We start from the raw sequence: 10,770 nt of genomic DNA, 5'->3' as shown, positions 1-10,770 counted from the left end.
GGAAAGTCATATGGTTGTGTATCAAATGGCACTTTGCCGAAGATTGGCTACAACTGCAAAGCTGAGCTCTTATACAAGGGCAAAGCATCCACATTAACTTGTAAACCAATCAACTCGCTAACATTGTGGAGGGCATCTGTTGGTATTGTCTGGAGGTGTTTAGGAATGCAAATGTGTAAATATTCCGCTCCATAGGCTGCTATTTTAGCTGTTTTTAGCAGGGTTCGAGCTTGCTTTGGCAGGCTTGGATGGAACTCCTGTAGCACACTAAGAAGATCAGAGGTGTTCTGTGGCGCATCGTTCCTCAGATCCCAGTCACAAAGAACATTTGTCAATTTTGAACATTCATCTTCACTATCTTCATCAGTTTCACAAACATCCTCTGAGTCACTGTTTTCATAGTCACCATCTGAGGTCATACCATCAACCCTCTTATTGTTAGTAATCAAATGTTTTCTCAAAAGTCAGTTTTTTTTTTAAGGATCCCTCAGGCCAGCAGAAAGACATACTCATCTTCCCCTTCAACACACAATTTCACATTTAATAATAAAAACCCATGCACAACTATTTTTGTATTGTGTTGTACCTTCAAGAGGTTATTTGAAATTATTTTAAGTAGAAAAACTGAAATAGTGGGTAGCATCAAAGCAAGGTTTACAGGTATGGAAATTTCAGACACTTTAAGGCAGTCTGAAAAGGCTTGTTCACTCACCTGAAAATGTAAGTTTAATGACAATGCTTTTTATATTCTGGAAGATGACCATTAGTGTGGTGAAGTCATGTGATTTAATTTCACTCCATTCAAATCTTCATCTAAAATGGATTTTATTGGTACTGTCTAAACACATGTCATTTTGGTTCATTATTATGAGTTTGAAAATGTTTGAACCATTTGATGACGTAGCTCAGAGATAAAAGCCTACTTGCACACTACTAAACACGGCAATAATTTACCAAGGTGATATATTGATAGCCACCAAAAGGGTTAACCTGCAGCCCATTCACGTCCACAAATGATGCCTATTACACTACCAGTAAGGTGAAACAAATTGCAATTAGTATGACTTAGTTTGGTGACATTTTTTCTATAGATATCAGTCTGTTCTATGGAAAGAAATAAATGGGAGGCATTCACGGGTTCTGGTTGCAAGAAAGGAGCGAAGACACCGTTAAAGGGTGAGAATATGTTATACATCGGCATCAATGGTTATAGGGATTAGGACTACATTTCTTCAGCTAGGACTACTTGAAGAAACCGCGTAGCCTAGTGTGCAATGTCCTATAGTGCTGAAATTCTTGCTGTGGCATTATCAGTTGAAGCAAATGTAAGTATTTTATTTCAGAAAGCCATCACTGGTTTTACTTGGAAATTGATTTAATGAGGCTTACTGAATTGTCTGGGCGCCTTTGTGTTGCATAGCGGCCATAATCAGGCTGTTTGTGAATACCGCTCTAATCGTTGTCTGAAGGTTGTTGATGTCAGGAGGGGTGTATACCAAACCACACAGCAACAGTGAACAGTCGACATAGTTAAACTTGCAAAACAATCGATGTAGCTGCTATGCTATGTAAAATCATAAGTCAGTCTGTATTCTGCTTCTTGTCTGTGATGGAATGTGTCAAAATGTAAACAATGGCGTCACAAACGATTCGCCTGCGGGCTGCCCACAGAAAGCCCGCATCGGCCCAATTAAGAAATGACATATGGGCCCAAATGGGCTAGCCCGCATTGGGCCAGTAGTGGTATTCCTGGGGCAATCGGGTAATTGCGGGCAGCCCACAGCTAGCCCGTGGCTGGGGTTCTGACGTGGGCAAGCCCTCGCTGGCCCTGTGTGGGCTAGGTTAGGGCTGGCCCTAGCCCACACTGCCCGAGGAAAGCCCACACGGGCCCCGTACGGGCTTGTTTGCTGGGTTACCTCCCGAGGGAATTCTTGCACGTTATCGTGATGACTGTGTACATCCCCCCAGTGGCCGATGCTGCTGCAGCCTGTGAGCTCTTACACACTACAGTGTCAAAGCTTCAGACATCGCACCCCCAGTCCCTGCTACTAATCTCTGGTGACTTCCCTGTCCTCCATTCTCCCAACCTTCACTCAGTATGTGAAATGCCACACCAGAGACAAGAGAACTTTGGATTTAATGTATGTGAACACCAAGGACGCATATAGCTCATCACCCCTCCCCCCCGCTGGGCTGTTCTGACCACAATCTGGTTCACTTGTCCCCTACATACATACCTATGGTGAATAAACAACCACCCACCAAGAGGTATGTAAGGAGCTGGTCTGAGGAGACCAGTATGGCACTGAGGGACTGCTTTGACACCACGGACTGGTATGTGTTGTGTGAACCTCATGGGGGTGATATTGATAGCCTGACAACCTGCGTCACGGATTACATTAATTTCTGTGTTGAAAACACTGCGCCAGTCAGGAAGGTACGGTGTTTTCCCAATAATAAACCCTGGGTGACCTCTGAACTAAAAGCCCTATTAAACAAGAAGAAGAGGGTTTTTAAATCTGGCAACAAGGAGGAGATGAGGAGAGTGCAGAGGGAGCTGAAGAGGGGGATAAGGAGAGGCAAGGACAGCTACAGGAAGAAGCTGGAGGAGCACCTCAAGGGGAGCAATACCGGAGAGGTATGGAGAGGCCTGAAAACCATCTCTGGCCACACAAAGAACAGTGGGAGGGGCCCTGTATGTGGGGGCCAGGACTGGGCAAATGAGTTGAATCTCTTTTTCAACATATTTGACTGTGCCACCCCACCCTCCCCCATTCACCATAGTCCTGACCTATCTGTGTTATCACTCTACCACCCCCCTCTCCCCTCATAATACCTCTGACACCAACAGCTCCCTCCTCACACCACATCACCCCCCTCCGCTCCCTGCCAGACCAATCCACACACCTCACCCCCGACCTCACTCTACAGGAGTCACACCTTGGCTACACCCTTCACCTCTCCATAACAGCTGATCAGGTGTTGAAGAAGCTGAGGAGGATCAAGATGAGGAAAGCTGCTGGCCCTGATGGTATCAACTCCAGACTGCTTAAGGACTGTGCAGATCAGCTCTGTGGGATTCTTCTGTGCATTTTCAACCTCAGCCTCAGTCTGGAGAAAGTTCCACTTCTGTGGAAAACATCATGTGTGGTTCCAGTTCCCAAGACTGCTCACCCCAGGGAGCCCAACCACTTTCGGCCAGTAGCTTTAACGTCTCACCTCATGAACATCATGGATAGGATTGTTCTCTCCCACCTCCGACACCTGGTGAACAGCAAGATGGACCCCCTGCAGTTCGCATATTGACTGGGCATTGGTGTGGATGATGCTGTCATTTACCTGCTACACCGGTCACTGTTGCACCTGGAGGGCACTGGGAGCACTGTGAGAATCATGTTCTTTGACTTCTCCAGTGCTTTCAACACAATCCAGCCATCACTGCTTAGGGGGAAGCTGGAGGGAGCTGGTGTCGACTGCCACCTGGCTGCATGGATCATCGACTACCTCATTAACAGACTGCAGTATGTGAGGCTCCGCGACTGTGTGTCTGATGTGGTAGTCTGCAGTACGGGGGCTTCACAGGGTACAGTGCTCTCTCCTTTCCTCTTTACACTTTACACATCTGACTTCAGCTACAACACGGACAGCTGCCACCTCCAGAAGTTCTCTGATGATACAGCCATCGTTGGACGTGTGTCAGAGGGGGACGATCTGGAGTACAGAGAGGTCATCACAAACTTTGTCGCCTGGTGTGAACTGAACCACCTGTGCATCAATGCCAGCAAGACAAAGGAGGTGGTGATCGATTTCAGAAGGACGGTTTCCCAAATTGCACCAGTGAACATCCAGGGTTTGGACATCGACATCGTGGAGGAGTACAAATACCTGGGTGTTCACCTCAACAACAAACTGGACTGGACTAACAACACAGATGTCCTGTACAAGAAGGGCCAAAGTCGTCTCCACCTCTTGAGAAGACTGAGGTCTTTTGGTGTGTGCAGGACACTGCTTAGGACTTTTTATGACTCTGTGGTAGCATCAGCGATTTTCTACGCTGTGGTCTGCTGGGGCTGTGGAAGTTCAGAGAGGGACAGGAAGAAACTTAATAAACTGGTCAGAAGGGCTGGCTCAGTCTTGGACTGTCCTCTGGACTCCATTGAGGTGGTGGGTGAGAGGAGGATGTTAGCCAAGCTGACCTCAATCATGGATAACCCCTCTCACCCCCTACATGAGGCTGTGGGGGCTTTAAGCAGCTCTTTTAGTAGTAGACTGCTACACCCACGGTGTAAGAAGGAGAGATACCGCAGGTCATTCATACCTACTGCTGTCAGACTGTATAACATCCACAACTTGTAACGTAGCACCAATAACCTATTTGTCGTTTAATTTGCACTACTTCACCACTACTACCTCTGCGATCTCTCATCGATGCAATTATTATGTGCAATAATATAGGCCCTAAAATATTTTTATGCATACTTATATTTATATATATATATATATATATATATATATATATATATATATATATATATATATATATATATATATATATAAATATTATTTATGTATATATGCGTGTATATATACAGAGTCTACCTGTAATGTGCAATTTTTCCGAGCCTCTCAATAAGGCAAATTTTCTATACTTTTTCACGATAGATAATGCAAATAGCCCTCTGTATTTAATCCTTCGTTTGTCTAATTTTTATTTCAGTTTTATTTGTTATCTGTTTGACATTTTCTTGCTACTGTAACACGTGAATTTCCCCGATGTGGGATGAATAAAGTGAATCTAATCTAATCTAATCTAATCTAATCTAATCTAATCTAATCTAATCTAATCTAACCACTCCACCACTGTGCCACCCCAGCTCGGGTGTTTCCGGCAATATTTCCGCCTTTTTCCGTACAAGTGTGATATAACGCATAGTTTCAGCCTTGTTTTAAAGGTAAAAAGTTCGGGTTTGTCCGTAAGTCAGAGTTGCAACTCATTACTACACTATATCAGATGTATCGTGAAAAATAAAATTGACATTCTCACCTTAGTGGGCCTTTAAAGAGACAAATGCCATTAGGGAAAACTGTTGTCATGAAGGGGCGTACTTTGCAACAATCTGTCAGCAGGTGGTGCATGTCAAAGTAACATCCACATGAAGGCCAGAATATATAAACACACACACACACACACATCCAACTCGTGTTTTGGAAACACTACTTCGAGTTTACATAAAACATCAAAGAAATTTAACCTCATCTGGAAAGTAAAATGCCATTTTTTTTCTCTCCGTGCTTCCATGGAAGGTGGTCACATTTTCTGCTCTCCCTCTCCCTCCTTTTTTCCCTGCTTGTGCTTCTGTGTCTTGTCTCATCTGCTGTACTTTTTGAAGAGACTCTTCCTGCATTACTTTCTAAACTAAAAAAAGCATGGAACTGATAAACTGGTCTCCTAACGAAATTAACACAGTTTTCTCAATGAGAAGTTTGGGTTCGGGGGAACCCGTCTGTCCTGCCGGAACGTTTGCGGCTGGTTACACGATGGATGCGTGGGAGAGGTGGCGGGTCGTGTGCCTGGCAATTCTTTCTGTGGGGGACATTGAAGATATCTACCTATTCGGAACCATGATTACAGGACTTTTGCTGATTGGATTAGGCATTGCCCTGGTATATCGAGGAAATCAGACAATGGTGACAGCTTTTCAAAGCCCCACAAAGCTGCCCAATATGATTGGAGTGGTGGGCAAAGCTGTTGGCACTCAGACTGTGGACATTCAGAACTTTAACCACAAAATGGTTGTTATCTCAGAGCAGCTTTCAGCTTTGCAAGGAATACGTTTTTTGGAGATCAATTTGAATAGAATGGATGGAATGGACAGATGTGGACGAGCGGTGTGGACATGCAAAGACTACGTCTGGAAAGACCAAACAATTCATATCTTATCGACATTCAGCGCCCTGAGACAGCACCGGCCTTGGTTCAGGCCATTGCTGGGACAACATTTCCCCCTGAAGGTCACTGCTGGGAGACACTCTCGCATTCCTCGCATTCCTTCTCTAACTCTCCGCGGTTGCCATTTTTACCCCCAGTGTGACAAGCGGGTGTGTGACCAGTGCCTTCATGGCTGCAGGAGCGGATGGCTGCTTGCTTGTGCTGGATTACCTCCCGCCCCCCACCCCTTACCCCTGATTCCCTCCTTCAAGTCCCGTGTTTAAAGTCTACTTGTGTTGTTGTGTGCTTATGTGCAAAGGTTTTTTTAAATGTTCCCACACTGTACTCCTGACAGGAGCATAGTGGGGGTGTGTGTTCTTTTTTCCTTATCTCTCCTCATGTTGTGTTTCCTTTTTATCTTTATCCCTGTCTTCCTGTCCTGTCTACCCTATGTCAATTGTATGTTGTATATGTACGGACAGGTTGATGGCTAATTTCGCTGGTACATGTGACAAGTGACAATAAAGGGCATCATCATAAAAGAAGACTGAAGAGTGTTATGAATGACAGTGAAATGTGATGTGCAGGTTGGAGATTTCCATTACATCAGTTCATCTTTCTGGTGAGATTTCTTGCAAATTTGTCAAGAAGCAAAAATATAACAATGATATGATGCCACCTAATCCCAGTGATTTCATCACACTGCTATTCTCATCTAATTCTGTGTCTTAAATAGTCATTCAATGACTAATTTTTTATACATGTATACCATTTTTTATACTTAGAAATCAACTCAGAATCCTGTCAAATTGTGTTGGCCAGACAGATAATGACATAAAGCAAACAGTTAAGATGTACAGTCTGAGCCTATTGATAGAGATTAAAAATCCTCTCAGATATCCTGTCAGACTCGCTTTTAGTGGAATGTTTCTGAGTAGGGACATTGGCCCTCATTTATCAATCTAGCATCAAAAATGGCACAGATTTGAGTGTAGAAATCATTGTATGACAGGGATCATGTATGATCCATGAAATGTTCAAATCTCACCAATCACAACATAAGAACGATCAGGTGTTGAAAAATGTGGCAGCTGAGATTCATTGTCATTTAAATCTAACACCACGAAATATTTTCTCAGTTTAGAGGCCACACCCCGAGACTTTATGGCATGGAGAGGCATAACACAGCCAAAAAGAGAAACTTCTCTGCCTTGTGCATCATGTAAAGAAATCATTGCTGCAGACAACAGCTTTGCCACTGACCTTCAAAATCCAGCTGATGTTTGAATATTTATTTATACATCCATGATATATCCATGACAGCATGTAATAATAATAATAATAATAATAATAATAATAATAATAATAATAATAGCTTATGTTGCAAAAATGGTCAGATCTCAAACTCGCCACCAAAAATAACATGGCTGTGGAATTTCTTTATTTCCTCCTTTTAATTTTGTTTCAGATCAATCAGAGCCAGTCACCAGTAATCTTCAGCCTTCAGCTGGATATCGTAGTCTGGAGCCACCTTGAGTGATGAGCGTGAACTCATGTCCTCCACCCCACCATGCTAGCACACCACCACCTTAGGTGCCTTGAGAGATGAAAGTCATTTACTTGTGCAGCCAAAAAACAATCCAACAGGCACTATTATAAAGTATAAAACAGTCAGTTTGAATGAATATCAGGTGTGTCTTGGAAGCATATATTTGTGCGTGTGAGTGTGTGTGTGTTGTGAGACAATCATGAGTAATTTGTGAAGACACTGCTACCACTGTGATTTTCAATATATTGTGATATTTTAATATACTGTGTCTATCAATAAGGAGTAGTATTTACTTAGTGAGTTTTTTATCTGTGAACAACTGAGTACACCATTAGAAAAGTGATGCATTTTATAAGTTTGGAACAAAAACACATCTGCAAATAGCAAGATCTTTTTTAGAAAGGAATATGAGGAAGAAAGAGGTCAGTGAATATTAAAGTTGTTCTCCTAATGAATATTCTGGTCAGGCATACATACAATCCACAGAAAAATTAATCATACAACCCAGCTTGACAAAACAGTATCAGGTACAAAAGTTAAGGATAACAGGAAATTGTCTGTGCCAGCATTTCTGGACTTCACTGAACCAAACCCAACAATAATAATTTTCTGTTTGCTTATGATGAAGAAGGTTATATAAGTCCTGTAATGCAGCAGCCAGTGCCATTTACAAATTAAAAATATCAAAATTTTCATTTGTATCCTGGAACTAGGAGATCTTTGATTGTTACAACATGCAAAAGTGGCACTGAACTCAAACAGGTCAATTGTCACGTAAGAACAAGGAATAATATTTTCTGTCACCAAAACACCCATGCCATTCAAATCAATAAAGGGGACTAAACTACCAATGTCAAGTCCTAATAAGAGATTCCACTCCAATTGAACAAAGATAATCACAGAACACAACAAACAATTCAGATGACATTTTCAGGAACAAAATCATCTAGATCATCATATTTATATCCAAAGAGTCTGAAGTCTGCCTCATAAACTTTGTAGAGTGTCCTCCTCCACTCCATGGGGATGTTGGCGAACCAGGTCTTTGTCCAACTTTGCTCTGTTTTTGTGCTGTTCAGTGGTCGAAGGCCAACAATGTTATCAACATGGAGTATTCGTAGCAGTTGAGCAGCATCTTCATCAATAGTTTCCATCTTCCCGATAAAGTCATAATCAATCAGGCAGGGATGACACAAGTGAATTACTTGTTGCCAATGTTCGTCAAACTTTGTGTAACTGCTTTCTGCGAGGCTCAGTATATATTGGATGAAGTGGAAGAAAGAAGGAACAATGCCATCAGCATGTGCTTTCTCAAATGATGCTGGTGGAATAGAGAAATTTCCAAATTTCTTTACTATGCCCAGACGAATTCCTTTATAATATGTATTATTTGTTGTTTGCATCTTATCTCTGTAGGCTGAAATCAGCCTCACAAATGGATCTCTGACAAACATGAACTTTTTGTATGTCTCAAGTTTTTGTTTCATCACTGCCTTTGGGTATGCATTAAGGTGCTGTACAGAGGATCCATGAACTTGTTCATAGGGGATGTCTGCAGGGTCCCTGTAAGGTACACCATCCACCTTCAGGCTCTCGCTCAGAACGATCATGATCCGTTTCCATGCAGTGCAGCCAACTTTTGGAACATAGCAATAGATTATTCCATGCCGGTCGTCAACAAGCAGGTTGTTCAACTCCGACTGGGGAATTTGGTCAAACGTCTGCCATTTGCGACCGATGTCCAAGGTATTGACCATATCGTTATTGCTGCACATGTCATGAACAAGCTTCTTTCTTGCATCCTGTCTGATCTTCAGCTTCAGAGGCATTGGGCTTGTATGGATCTTCCCCTCACATCTACCATGCTCCTCAGAGTTCAGCTGTGGTCCAATTTCTGGGTTAGAAGACTGAGTCTTGGGACTGACATATCTTTGATGTCCATCCTTTGTTTGTCTGTGCATAAAAACCAGAAAAGACATTAAGCTCAGGGACAAAAGAAACACGTAAATATACTTAGACCAGCTCATTTCATCAGATGGGTGAGAGAGTCTGAGTATTATGAGCAATTCTGAACTAAAGTAATTCTGAGGGAGGGTGGAGTACATTTAACTGGTCAGGTGACTGCTTTTAAGTCATGTCAAATCAAGTCGAGGTTATTTTCCAGCACTTTTAACAATAGACATTGTTCGCAAAGCAGATTTACAAACAAAGTTTAAATATTTTAATCATGAGCTCATTTTACCTCTAACCAATGAGCAAGCCTGTGGCGATGGTGGCAAGCAACAACTCCCTCAGATGACATGAGGATGAAACCTGGAGGGGAACCAGACTCAAAAGGGGACCCACCCTAATTTGGGTGATAAGAGACAATGTGATTATAAATAACTTGTTTCTATAACAGTGTCCTATATAGTCACAAAGTATAACTGTGAAACCAGGAAATAGATAGAGAGAAAGAATGCTTTTATTGTCACTGCACAAATGTACAACAAATTTTTGTTCATCATAGGAGAGCAAAGCCACTGCATACGTGTTTGCCACTACTCTTGGGCACATCAGCCCAAGGCCGTCCCATGTTAACCTAACTGCATATTTTTGAACTGTGGGGAAAACCAGAGGAACCCACGCAGAACATGCAAACTCCACACAGAAGGGCCCCTGTCAGCCACTGGGCTCAAACCCAGAACCTTTTTGCTGTGAAGTGACAGTGCTAACCACTTACACCACTGTGCCACCCATGATTGTAAATAACTTACTTCTATAACAGTGTCCTATATAGTCACAAAGTATGAAACCAGGAAATTCATTATAGTTTTAACATGAAGTCTGTTTTGTTGAAGTTATAAACTGTTCATTGATGGAAACTTGAGTGCAAAATTGTTCATGACAACTGCAATCCTAAAGTTAACAAGTTAACTGTAGTCCTCAGCCATAAAAACATTACTGTAAGTGTCCAGAGCCATCTTCCAAGTGCAACTTTCGACTGTCCATATGGGGCCGTTCTCCACAGGAGCTATGTGATGAGACCCAGCCAGATGCAGAAAAATTAATTCATGCTTTTGTTTCCTCTAGGTTGGATTATTGTAATGCCTTACTGTCTGGATATTCCAGTAAGTGCATAAAAAAGCTCTAGTTAGTTCAAAATGCAGCAGCAGCAAGAGTCCTTACTAGAACTAGAAGATATGACCACATCACCCCTGTTTTATCCACGCTACATTGGCTCCCAATCAAATTTCGTATTGATTATAAAATACTACTATTGACCTTTAAAGCACTGAATGGTCTCGCGCCA

The 10,770-nt window shown here is 42.4% G+C and overlaps 1 protein-coding gene across 1 annotated transcript; it reads right to left on the bottom strand.

Annotated features, from left to right (window-relative positions):
* Positions 1 to 7,908: 7,908 nt before the first annotated feature.
* On the bottom strand, positions 7,909 to 9,506 carry LOC132872422 (carbohydrate sulfotransferase 12-like). Its single transcript, XM_060907237.1, has one exon. It carries the CDS (start codon positions 9,503 to 9,505, stop codon positions 8,396 to 8,398), a length of 1,110 nt encoding a protein of 369 aa, XP_060763220.1. The 5' UTR covers position 9,506; the 3' UTR covers positions 7,909 to 8,395.
* Positions 9,507 to 10,770: the final 1,264 nt, after the last annotated feature.

Source organism: Neoarius graeffei, chromosome 2, assembly GCF_027579695.1.
Source record: "Neoarius graeffei isolate fNeoGra1 chromosome 2, fNeoGra1.pri, whole genome shotgun sequence".
Taxonomy (NCBI): domain Eukaryota; kingdom Metazoa; phylum Chordata; class Actinopteri; order Siluriformes; family Ariidae; genus Neoarius; species Neoarius graeffei.
This window is presented reverse-complemented; position numbering and strand designations above follow the sequence as displayed.

Coding starts and splice junctions, on each gene's coding strand:
- LOC132872422 (XM_060907237.1), bottom strand. CDS start 9,505: ATGAGCTGGTCTAAGTATATTTACGTGTTTCTTTTGTCCCTGAGCTTA.